The 13239-nt window shown below is 49.9% G+C and overlaps 1 protein-coding gene across 8 annotated transcripts in view; it reads right to left on the reverse strand.

Moving 5' to 3' along the window:
• CAMK2G (calcium/calmodulin dependent protein kinase II gamma) overlaps window positions 1-13239 on the reverse strand; it is a 118319-nt gene that overhangs the window by 66561 nt on the left and 38519 nt on the right. For all 8 annotated transcript variants that reach the window (XR_009819153.1, XM_062000830.1, XM_062000832.1 and 5 more), the window contains one exon: window positions 792-851. Coding sequence is in view for 7 of the 8 variants with exons in the window: in XM_062000830.1 (XP_061856814.1) it covers window positions 792-851 (60 nt within the window). In the remaining variant the exon portion in view is untranslated. The remainder of the gene's footprint in view (window positions 1-791; window positions 852-13239) is intronic.

Consider the following 13239-nt stretch of genomic DNA (forward strand, 5'->3'; position numbering starts at 1 on the left):
CCTTAAGTAAATTAACTCAAATTAGACCTCAGCCAGGATCCCAGAGGCTTTATTCATCCAAAGATCCTAAAAAGGGGATTATTAATCATGGCCTTTTTTTGTTCCCCAAAGCAACTTCCAGCACTATGAAATGTCTCTAAAAGAAAACTCAGGACAAACTTGGTGCTTTGGAACTAGATAAAAATCCCTCTCCTCCCCCCCCGCCCCCAGCTCAGCAAATAGAGTAGCTTTGCTTTGGAGTTGTGCCTTATTTTGCTGCTTCCTGATTTCTAGACAAAACTATGTCCCTTAGTCCATTACTTTTCTTTTCTTTGGTGGTTTTGGGTTTTTTTTGACCCCTGTTGACGCATGACATTTGGGTTTGGTCTTTTTTTAAGCACAAGTGGCCCCTGTAATGAGAAGAGCTGCCACCCTCCTTTAACAATGCCCTAAATACAGTGTATAAACCCATCCACCACAGAGCCACAAAAAGAGGAAACAGAAGACAGGCGTGGGGAAAACACACACAACAGCTCCACTGCCACTGCAGAGTGTGAGACGAACAGACAGGAGCTGTGCATCACCCAGGCAGCAGGGCCAGCTCTGCACGGGGGAGCAGAGGGGAACACACCACACCTGGGTAAATGGGATGATGAGCAATGGGATGAGGGCACTGCAGACTTTGTCAAGGAGAGAAAGTGAAGTGATTTCAACAGGCAAGCCTGACTAGTTGCTGTGAACATCCAGAATACATCTGCTCTCTCAACACATCGCTCCTCTCAGTCCATCCCTCTGAGCCCAAGGGGATTTACCAATATTCGGATGCTTTAAAAGTCGGCAGATCCGAGCTTCACGTTCCAGTTTCTGGTGATCTGAAAGAGAGGAAGAAACAAGGCATTAAGCACCACAGCTCTGAGCCACTCTCGCTCACAATCAGCAGAGAAGGGATCACAGCGATGCAGCAGATGTTCAGAGGGAACTGCTGGAAGCCAGCCGTGTCCCACACCTCCCAGTCGCTTCAGGCAAGGGCTGAGCAGCTGAGGCTGCAGGACAGCTTCTGCTCCTGCCACAGAGCTAGCACTGAGCTGCTGTCCCCTCCTTGGATTCCAAGTGAGGAGCAGCAGAGTCAAAGGCACCGCTCTTCCATCAGCCTTCCCGTGACATCCCTTCTGAGACTCATCCCCTTCTCCAAGGCTGGAAGAGGAGGAGGGAAAGTCTCAGAAGAAACAGCCTAAGTGGAATGGGAAAAGGACCTGCTACCACTCCAGAGAAACAGTGGGGAAGAAGGGCAGAGAGGAGGGAGAAATCCAGGCATGAGATGAGGCAGGGAACTCTGCCAGCTCCAGTGAGCCGTAAAGGGAACCATACTTCAGTACCCATGGACAGACTCGCTGACCAAGCACTTGGAGGTCTCCAGGCGAGAAGCTCTGCCCAAATGCTAAGTGTGCTTGTTCCAGCCCAGAGGCAACATCAGCTTGAGCACAACTGTCATCTGAATTAAAGAAAGAGAAAAAACCAAGGAGAGTGAAAAACAGCTTCTCCTCCCTAGAAATGTCACGTGAGTGAGTGCAGGGAAAGGAGAGGGAGCTGAGCCCATCTCAGCCAAAGAACAGGGAGCCCCCTATCCACAGAGGCTCACACGGGAGATATTTGCACTACAGCAATGAGTCCTGAGCGCTGGCTGCAGAGCCTCCATCCTCTCCAGTGAAATGCCCACTCTGGACAAGCACAGATTCACTGAAAGGGTCTGAGGGAGGCAAATCTTTCATGCAGCACTGGCAGCTGCTGAGATCTAGGCTTTTGGGGATGCAGATGCCTAGAAGCAAGGACTGCCCGTCCTCCCCAGGCCAGCCACCAAAGGCAGAGAAAGCAGCACTCCATGCTTGCTCTTGATGTCTCCTCTGCAGCAGGTCTTCAGCACACAGGCTTGGCAGTGCACCTTCTCTGCCTCCCCCATAACACACAACTCTTCTCCCCAGGAGTAAGCAGGGCTCTTGGCTGGTTGAGCTACTGAGATCACTGGCAGGGATGCAGCATCCTCTGACTTATAGGAAACCTACTAGAAACCCACTTCAGCAGAGCCACACTGCACTGCTCAAGAACAGCCTGTGCAGCTCCATGGCCTCTCTATGGGCTTCTCTGTGAAGGAAGGCTTTGGGCAACTGTTCTTCATGAGAAGAAGACAGAGACTGAGTCACACCTCAGCTCAGAACACTCTTCTCTCCCAGGCTGGGAATAGCAGCTCAGGGCACTGCAGGATTTCTGTCTTCTTTCCCACTGCTGAACTGTATAAAAATGTCCCAATTAATACTTGATGGGGCTGAGATGTGCTTACATCCTCATCTGCTACTGTTGAGGCATGGGGGAAGGTAAATTACTCCTTTCATCTCTCCTTCCTTCTCGGTCCTGGAAATTACTGTTGTTGGTGCACATATTTTACAGCTCTGTGCCAGAACCACTCTCCACTAGAGCAGCAGGCAGCCAAAATGCCTGGAGAGCTTCCACGCTCTGAGGCCTTGGTGCAGCACAAGCACTTTCTCACCTGCATTGCTGGGGAGGGGAGGGGGTGCCTTGGCTTCCCTTCCAGCAGCATCTCTCACAAAGTTCTGCTCAGCACACTTTCACGGTAAGGGACTGCACTGCACACTCTGCACTCAGGCCACATTCTCGCAGCAGGGCAACAGTTTAAAGTGAACTATCCATAGCCTGACTACACGTCTGGGTCTTGCAAATTCCCCACTTACCCTCCCAGCTCTACTTGGAACTCCCACAGAAGGGGATCCTTCATCCACCCAGATCACATTGCCCTCGTGCACAGTTACACTTGCTGAGAATCTGTTCCCAAGTACAAGGACACGGGGCAGCAGACAGCAAAAACAGCTGAGCAAAGGGGGAAGGAGAGGTAAGAGCTCACCACGTGCTACTCAGCCACTGAGCCCTGACAGCCAGGACAGACAGCTGACAGGGGCAAGGCTCAAACAAAATGACATAACCACTGAAATGCCACGGGAGATGTAAATCAAGAGCAATTGCTCCCCTGAAACCCTACACCACGGTGCAGAGGGAGGGGAGCGGGCAGGGCAGCTCAGTGACCATGGGCAGCAGCCACACCAGAGCTTGTGACAAGGGGTCATCACCCCACAGCCCGGCCCTCCAGCACCGCACAGCCTGGCCAGGGCCCAGAGCAGGAGCGCGGCACTCCGGTCACAAGGTACGGGGAACTATTTCTGGTCAGGGGGAAAGCATACCACACTCTCCTGTCTCCAGGGCAACAAAACAGGCAAACTCAAGCACAAGTCCCAGGGAGAAAGCACACTCACTCTCTCCCAGGGAGAAAGCACACTCTCTCTCGCCCCAGGAGCAGCGGCCGGCACAACTGCGGGCAGCGAAAGGTCAGGCTGGGTGGCTTTCCTGGAGGATCCCAGATCCCGTGCCCGCAGGATCACCCGTCCCATGGCTGGTGGCACCACAATACAGCCCAATCTATGACTCCATCCACAAACAGAGCCCCTTTTCCTTGTCACCCTGTGGCCTTTGGCACATTGGACTCTCATTATGGGCATCGGTGGCAGAGTCAGTTTAGTACTTGGGGGAGCAGCGCGGTACCTGAGTGCATAAGGAATAAACAGGGAGCTGCATCTTCCCTACCTTTCTCGAGTCTAACAATGGTTATTCCCAGTAGGAGACAGAAAACCCCAGTTTCTGCTAGTCCAGCAAAGCACTCAAAGGCTGAACTTAAACACATCTCCTACATGGGGGTCTCACCAACCTTGGAAATGCAAAGCACTCTGAACTGTATTACAACAGGTTCAGGTCCCTGGTTTACCAAGAGCTTGCAATGCAAATAATTTATCCTCCCTCTGCCTGAAAGATCAAACTTATTTCCTCAAGCTATTTGTGAAGTGAAGGTGTTTATTCTTAATGCACAGTGAAAATATGCCTCATAGCTACCCAAAACACCCAGGATCCAACACCTGGGACACGAAGCCTGTTTCTCACAAACTATGACATTCAACCAGCCATTTCCACGATTTGCCTAAAACACAGTCTCTCCTTTAGAAAACATAAGGGCTCACAGTCCAGACTTCAAGTGACAAAGCCATACACCCACACAAGCCACTCCAAACAGGAGTTACCCTTCCTGTTAAAATGTAGCACTGCTGTTCCAAGCCTGAATTCATCTGTCTCCTGCTTCCAAATATTGGGTTTCATTAAGCTCTTTTCCTGCTACCTTACAGAGCTGTCTAGCCCTGAACTATAGCTGATGCTTAAAACTTAAGTACAGGATATTACAAACACTCATCTAATATTCATTTACTGTTTTTCAGCCAAAATAAAATGAGGATCCTGCTATTTGCACAATTCTTCCTTCCCGGGTCTGAGCAAGGAGTATCCACACAGAACAGTGCAGCCTGTGGGGCTCTTTTGGAGCAAGATGTAAGTGCTTGAGGAGACAGTACTTAGAGACAGCAGGAGAAGACTCTCTGGTGTCTGATACACAGACTAAGGTGTGAGAATCTGTTTCTCTGTCTTAGTCCTTGATGTGATACGATTTCTGCATCTTGGTTCAGCAGGTGAGACTACATTTAACCCAATCAGCTTTAACGTTATCGCTCTGCAAGAGCAAACACTGGGTCTCCTCAGAACACACCTGATAGGGAACTGCCTGTTCAGAGGACTGGGATTTCTTGGGGCAGGGCTTTGATTTGTCCTAGGGATTTACATCAACAGGAAAGCAGAACAATTGTGAGAGTTGAGGACCTGCCACACTGAAACTGCTTCATTTGGTGCAGACATGCAGCCCATTCACTGGGACAGGACCACTAGTGTGCAATTAACACCACCACAGCTGTGAGAAGCTCTGACTGAGCTGCTTAACACAAAAACAACCCTCCATGAGCACAGAAGACAGCAGACCAAAACCACAGTAGCTTGTCCTGTGTGTCTCAAATACAAACTTGAGCAGATAAACTGGATAACATGATGTGAAAGAAAGGAGTAGCCAACAGACAGGACAAACACAATGCAGCCAGCTTCACTTCCCAAGCCCTGGGCATCTCCAGCACCAGGTCAGGAAGCTGTGCTGAGGAGAAGAGGCTGCCAGGGGAGCACAGGGAGACCTGTCTGTGTGGAGTTGAGGTACACTTGTAAAAGACAGAATATGGAGAAAGACACCTGCAACAAACCCAAAAAGGAGATCAGTCCTCCCCAAGCAAGTGGGGTGAGGGCTGAACTTGAGCTGGGGAGCAGGAGAAGATGGTTGGGTGTCAGGTGCTGACCCTGCACAGGCAGCACAGCACGAAATCCTCCCTGCTTCAGGCATAGCTACGATGCCCTGACTGACTCTCGCTCCCAAGAGATGCAGAGAGGGGTTTTGTTTCAGCTGCAGACAGCTGCCACACAAACACACTTCCCAGAGTCTTGCCACAAGCTCCTCAAAGGACCAGGCACTGGGGAGGTTGAGAAGGACATGCCCTTTGTGCCCCATCCCCTCCACCTGCCCAAGGAACAGCCATTTATTGCTCTGGGAACAAACCCCAGCAAACCCACACCTATTCCAGGTAGTTCCTTCTCCTGGCAAGCAGAGAACAGCTTTAGGAACTAACTGAAAAGTGGACAAAAGAGTCACTGAGATAAAACAAGCTCCATCAGTGAAAGTGATTAATTCCACAGCCGCCCAGAATTACAAGTTGGAAGGTTAATTCTCCCATATTTTCTTCAACAAGCTTCTTTCAAAGGGAAAAAACCCAAAGCCAAACAAAGCGGGGGCGGGGGGGGGGGGGGGGACGGGGACACTTTTAACAGCCTAAAAGTAAACTGCCCCCCTGATGGGAAGGCAGCTGCTTTGCTAAATCACAGAATCCCAGAATGGTGGGGGTTGGAAGGGACCTTCAGAGATCATTCAGGCCAATTCCCCTGCAGAAGCAGCTCCCACCTAGATCAGGTCACACAGGAACGTGTCCAGGAGGGTTTTGAAGAGCTCCAGAGAAAGAGACTCCACCGTAAAAAGAAGCAGAAACACAACAAAAGCTTAGTTATGAATCATCTGTTTGATGAGAAACTGTGTCACAAAGAGAAACCAGCTTGGCTCCTCCTTCATCACCTTCCTGCTCCCAACCTACTGCTCAACACTCCAGCCCAGCCGTCTCCACCCTGCCCTCGCTGCTCAGGAGCCCTGAAGCTCTTGTCCCGTGGGAACACATTCTGGATTGCGTTTCCGAGAACGGGAAGAGTCCAGGAGAGGAATCAACCCCAAAGCAATAGGTTCAGCTTGATTGCTGTCATCATGCCAGTTCTGGGAGAGAGTCAGTTGGTGCCAGCTGCTGAGACTGAGGCACAAATCGAATCTGCATCAAATGCATTTTGTCGCGTGAGACTACTCTGAGCCTTCAGGTTCCTCCATGCTTTTCTTTGCTTGTTTAAATGTCAGCTTCCTCTCTGAGACATTCCCAGCAAGACAGAGCTAGCTCCCTCATCCTGCACTTCCAGCCACACTTGCCCCTATATTCCCCTTATTTTTCAACCAGGCTGCTGCAGAGCTGAGATGCCTCAGTGTTTGCATCAGGGTGGCAGAGGAGAGCGTTCCGTGCCACACCACCCCCTGAAATACAAACACCAGCAAGTCTCAGACCATCAGTTTCCCCTTCTACAGAAGCTGGTAGAGACAAAAAAGTCATCCTAGGCCTTAAGAATGAGGCAAGGACCCCCAGGTTCAGCAGACCCTTCCTGATAACAGCAGATGCCTAAAGACAAATCTAAAGATGATAAGCAGCTGTTTACAGCCCAGGACTGAGTGGGGAAATGCTCATCACTTGCCCTCAGCTGCTGACAAGGGAGGAGGCTCAGGAGCCAACAGAACATGATAAACAAATACAAGCCTTCTCTCCAGAAACGCCTGCAGAGGTGCTTTCTGACAAAGCCACTAATGCTCTTACCTTCTAACAGTGTTTTCCCACACTCTCCCAGCAACAAATGACTCCATGTGGAACACTGTAATACTACCCCAAAAAGTACATACACACATGGGTCTTCAAAGACTGACAGAAAGCTTACACAGTTGGTAACAAGCTGAGTTTCCACGTATTAATATCTGTGAACCTCTTGGTACCACTGTACTGGAAAAACAAATACTAACCAGAAGGACTGAACTCCACAAACTGAGATCACAGTTTCCACTTCACAGAACCACAGAATGGTGGGGTTGGAAGGGACCTTTAGGGATCATCCAGTGCAACCCCCCTCCCTGCAGAAGGTCAGGGGTCAGGTCACACAGGACTATCAACAGCACAGAGTAGAAATTGGGATGGTTTAACTAATTCCATCTGCATCTCTGACAAGCATCCTGAAGACTGGGCTGAGGAGATTTATTCTCCTTACCAGAATTTCACTATCTTACACTTTGCAAAGACAATGTAACTGAAGGCAGATAAGGACACCTGTACTACAGTGGCCAAAGGAAAGAAGGTATCAAAATCACCTAAAAGAAACGAAGTCTGTTGTTAAAAGCCACAGTGTGAATCTTTGCTGTTGCAGTTTCTACACTTGGTGTCATTCAAAGCTTCCTTTTCTTTTCACATGCACATTTCTCAGTTTCTCAGCAAACAGCTTACCTAATATTTCCCTTGGGGTTATCCAGTAGGCTTGGTAAGGAGAGCAGAATCCCTGTCCTCTTGCTTCCAGCAGGAATGCTTACCCTGAGTATCAGCCCTTACACACATTTACAAAGCAAAAGAGAAGCAACCTGATGTGCACATGAAGAGGAAGAGGGGAGAGCCTGGGCTCTCTCACACCAGCAACTTTCCAGGAACTTAGAGGCAAAGGAGGTCAAATTACTGAATCAGTGTAGGCTCACAGCTACAGGTGAGAGTCATCTCAGTCACAGCTAATGGTGCGAGCACATGGGCATTAAGTGTGCTCAAGCCTGACTGGCCATTCCCTGCCTACCAAAGCACAGATAAAGCCAGACTGGGTGTTTTCTCTCCTAAGTCCATCATTCAGCTTATGCTCTTGCCTACAGCCGTGTGACTAGAGCCAGCACTGCAGAGCAGCACAAAAGCTGAATGCATCTGCACGCATCAGTCTGCAGAAGGGAAGGAGCAAGCACTCCAGTCACCCACTGCAGGCACAGTCCTTGGCTTCATGCTTCAGATCAGCCCAGAATCTGGGTGAGGGACCTCGTTTTGAGCTTGCTACAGCACTAAGAGGAGGGTTTTGTAAACTCCTTGATGAGCCATCCCTCCACAGCATCTGCTGCCCCCTCGGCACCTGACTCAGCCCTCCCCCCACCCCCGTGCCACAGCATCAGCCAGCACCCTGACTGCAGTAGGAGGGTGGGGAATGTCTGCCTACATAACAATTAACACACACCAAACACCATCCAGGCCCCAGACAAAGTCTTCAGTAAGCTCTGATGTGACACACATGCCATCCCTCATGTACAAGCCCTGCTTCTGGTCCACATCTCCTCTCAGGGCATACCAGTTCCTCTTGTGGGCAAGGTGTCTCCTCATCTCCCTGCCCATCCTTCCCATGTTGCCAGGGGATCTACAAGGCCTGTACCAACTCTGTTTTATTCTGAGTTTGTTTTGCCCATTGACCAGTTACTTGACTTACTATAAACCAAGTAAGAACTCCCAAGAGCCTCTGATCTGAACTTCATTTCCCCTCTTCTTCCCTGCTAGCCATCAGCTTATTCTGTGCCACTGTGATGGAAGTAAGTCAGGGATGAAACATCCCTTGCAGGTGTGGTGATAAAGAGGTGGGAAGAAAGCACTTCACCACTGAGGTGACCTCCAAACTGTGTGCTTGGTGTCATGGCTTATGGCCACAGACATCACAACCTACAGTCTGCTGCAATAACCAAGAACTCTACCAAATGACCATTCACCTGCCATTTCTTGCTTCTATGAGACTTCTTCCTTGCTCAGGGTGGAATAAGACACAAGGGAAGAGGGTGCTGCAGTGGGAAGCACAGCAGGAACAGACCCCAGCAGTGCATTCCCCTCTGAAGCAATACACCCTCCAGCTGCCAACAACAAAAAAGCAGCCACCTTCTCCCCGACCTGAAGCAAGGGAGCTCACCAAGCACAAACACTGACAGGCAGAGGGAAGCACAGCCAAGGGCAGGATTGCCTTTATCTCAGTTTATCTGCTGTGGCCTGGAGTCGGTACCTGCGCCCACCACAGTCCTGCCACAGGAAGAACCGTGGTGCAATTGCACTGCCCTGAGAACTGCCGCAGTGCCCAGCCTGCTGGGGCAGCTGCTGGAAAGCTCCCACCGTGTGTGCTATGAGCCTAATGCTGGATTTCAGCTCTGAGCATACTGGGTTAATGCCATTTCAAAAGCTTAAGAGAGCCTACATCCCAGAGAAAGGAAGAACTATGCAATACAAGCACAAGTAGCAAAAGGGATGAAGTTTTCAAACCAGGAGATGCTTTGAATGGGCCAACAACTTCCCCTTTCTTGCACCACAATAGAGCAAGAATACTATAACTCTCTGTCATGGTCATTGCAGCCCTTGTATCCTGTAGGGAGCCCTTCAGCTCAGAGTTCTCAAACAGCCAAACACCCCACATACCACTTGCCCCCTGCTCTGCAGCACAGCCTACTCCTTCCTCCTCACACGCAGCATCCCCACTTGTGTCTCCTGTTAGGGCTGTGGTTCAGCACCTTCCCCTCCATTTTGCCTCCTGCAGCATTCACTTCCCTCTGCAGCCCCATATTCTCCAGCACAGGTTCCCCAAGCCCATGTCCCACAGCCCCTTGTCTCTCCAGCTTCCTGCAGCTCAGCAGGGAGACAGACCCCTTCCCATGCCCAGCAGCCCCTGGTTCCACCCCAGGCAGCCCCAGCCCTCCCACTCCTGTTTTCCCATCTGCAATGGCACCATTTTTTATCTTAAATTGCATTTTACAAGTAAATCACGTGCTCAGCTGCTACTTTGGGTGCAGAGCCAAGAAACACACCAGTGCATGGGGGAGGGGAGCTGATGTATTTTTTGTTTCATGTGACCAGCTTACCAGCAACTTCACTGAGACCAAGAGCAGAACCTCCCCACACCCCTCCCTCACCACCAAGCCCTTCCCCCAGAGGCTCTGAGGTGGAGGCGAGGAGCAGATGCACAAGGGGAGAGTGAGAGGGATGAGACATCAGCCTTGTACCCCAGCTGATCACTGCAGCCCTATGTGCAAGGAACTGATCTTTCCTATAAAAGTGATGGGTTGTGGCAAACTGGTGTCAGGGAAATCTTAAAACCCTGGTATTAAAGGTATGGCAGAGGGGAAGGGCATGCTCTGCTGCTCCACAGGTGCTGGAGTGGATCCTCCTACCCCACTGGGAACATGAGAGCCCCAAGAACTGCTGCAGGGAAAATGACGTCCCATGTCCTGACACGGCAACTCAAGAGACTGTCTGCACCTCTGAGTGTGATGTCTGGGACAGGGTTAGAGACAGCAGGCTGTGGCTCCCACCCAGAGCAAGGCAGAAGCTGTGGGTTAGGGGACTAAGAGGTGGGAGGCTGCAGTTGCAGTGCTGACTTCCACTCACACCTAACTGCATTTTTTTCCATCTTAGGGGGAGAGTATTTCAGGTCTAAGAGGCCTGAAATAAACATACAGTGTGCATTTCAGAGGGCTTGCACACACTTTCTGTGATGAGACGGGCAGGACAAGGTGCACAGCAACCTCCCTTGGCTCATACAGAACTGTGCAATCACGTTTATCGTAGGTGCCCTTTGCAGAACTCTCTTGAACTGGCCCCAGACTTGCAGACCACAAGCAAAAACTTGGGGAACGTGGAAATTCTGGCAAATTTCTAGAAGACAGATAGTTAAATGGTAACAAGAATAATACAAGCAGCAAATCTGCACCCAAGAGCAACTACTGCCATAGCATCTTCTGTCAGAGAACCTCTAGGAGGTAACATTTACCACGCAGCCTGAAGACCCCTGAAGCACAAGGGGTTTTTTCCCCTGTCTTTAAACAGATGGAGGAGAAAAGCAGAGGGGCTGAAACCAGAGACCATGGCAGTGACAAATCTGAGAGCAAACTCAGATCTTTGGAAGCTGAGCCTCTCACAACAACGTGCTTCATCCTTGTGCAGAAAGAGAAATGAAGACAGAAACAACGCAGCTCAAATCTAATGGATTTGGAACAGTCTCTCAAAGCACAAGCTGGCAGGGGCAGCATCAGCACTGCTGTGATACCTCAGCATATCTCACTCTGGGAAGCATGAAATCCTACCCTCAATGACATCCTAGGACCAGATTTGAGCAGATTTGGGGCACCCAGCATCGTTTTGGGGTGAATTTGACCTATTTTGGGGTAAATTGAGCAGGATTTGGGGTGAAATGAGCAGATTTTGGGTTGAAATGAGCAGACTTAGGGGTGCAACGAGCAGGTTTTGGGGCACCCAGAGAGACTTTGTGGTGCGAGGAGCTGATTTTGAGGTGCAATGAGCAGGTTTTGGGGCCACTCAGCAGCATTTTGGGGTTGAGCAGGTTTTGGGTTGAAATGAGCAGGTTTTGGTGCACCCACTATCTTTTTGCGTCTGAATTTGACCTATTTTGGGGTAAATTGAGCAGGATTTGGGGTGAAATGAGCAGATTTTGGAGCACTTCTATTATAAGGCTCAGTGTTGAGAAGTGGAGAATTAAAGTGCAATTAACAAAGCCAAGAGCTGGTGTGTTTGGGCAGAACTGCCACCGGACAGAGACCGCCTTGTGCTCGACAAGCAAAGCCTAAAACAGCTTCCTTCATGTGGATGCTCTAGCTATGGGCTGTCTGGCAGGCACAACAGCCTGTCAGCATCCACCCTGCCCCACCACCATGGCTGCTTGCAGATTTCTAGGGAAGGAGGCACTTGACTGGCATCTTTTCCAAAAAAGCAGCTGTGATGCTCCAGTTTTGATTAATTCCCTGGCTAAGTTTATTTCTTGTTTTGATGAATGTTTAATGCTCCTGGCTAGATCAATTTAGATCTTCTTTGCCTGGGGGCATTTAATGCTGCTACATTATCTTAACACTAATTTTAAGGCCACCTACAGCTATTTTTTTTCCACCCACAACTCTTTGGCTGTTGTTTGGGACTAAATTACGTGGTGTGTTTTTGCATCGAATTCCACAGCACTGTACCCAGACAGCCCATCTCAAGAGATGGCCAGATTTGCTGATGAGCAGGCAACATACCCAGAACAGCAATCCTCGCTGATTAAGTCCAAGCCATACACTGATGGACAAGGACTGAGGATGAGGGGTTGAAATGCAGCTCTCATGTTATCTCAGAGCATACAGATCTGTAAACTGCTGCTTGTTCCAAGCAAAAAAAGAACCAAAAGGAGAGAGGGAGGTGTGTCAGGAGAAAGAAAGTGTGGTGAAACAGTTATTAAAGCACAAACACTGATATCTACAAAGCAAGTTTCTCTATTGAGACTGGGATTTAACGGTGTGGCAGTTAAGTTGAGCCAACGTGTCTGAAGACTAAACGCCCCTTTTTCTACAGAACACGGCAAGGAGGGGTAATGGCAGAGAAAGCTTCTCCCATGCTGCCCACCAGACAGCCTCAGCTCTCACCTAAAAGGAGTGCTTCCACTTACTTGGACCCACACAAGTCGAGTTTCAGACCAAAAAGAGATAACAAGACACAGTCTCCTAGAGCCAGTAGCTGAGAAGCCTCTTGCAGCCCCCTGTGAGCTCCATGGGCAAAGTACAAAGGTGGGATCTAGACTGCAGGAGTTTTAACTCCCTGTTAAAAGAGGCTCTTGGCAGCCACTGTTCCCAGCAGACAGCACAGTAAAAACACAAAATAGAAAGTCTTCTAATGCTTCCTCTTTTTTTGCCAGCTCTACCTGGACAGCTGGTCCAGCCAGCTGACACTTGGGTCCTTGCTCATCTCATCAGGAAAACTGCTGCCTCCATTTCAAGGTGAATGCTAGCAAAAGCCATCCCTGTCCCTTCCTTGGTCTTTCTCTTCTTCAGTTCTCCTGGCAAATAGTGTATCCAAATACTGCAGTCCTTCAGCACAGCAGGCAGAGGACTACAGCTGCCTGAACACAGTATCCTGTGCAGATAGTGCTGCAGCCCCAGCACAGAAACAGAGAGCTCACAGCTAACCACAAATGCTGAGCAACAAGGGAAAACAAGGAGTACAGCCCTTTGCCCAAATTACTGAACACTCATCTGTGCTGTAGGACTGACCTCTGCAGCAAAAAGAGGTTCCCAGGTTCTGTGACACATGAAAGGAGGGGGGACAGTGGCAGGGCAGG

The sequence above is a fragment of the Colius striatus genome, chromosome 8 (assembly GCF_028858725.1).
Source record: "Colius striatus isolate bColStr4 chromosome 8, bColStr4.1.hap1, whole genome shotgun sequence".
In the NCBI taxonomy this organism is placed as follows: domain Eukaryota; kingdom Metazoa; phylum Chordata; class Aves; order Coliiformes; family Coliidae; genus Colius; species Colius striatus.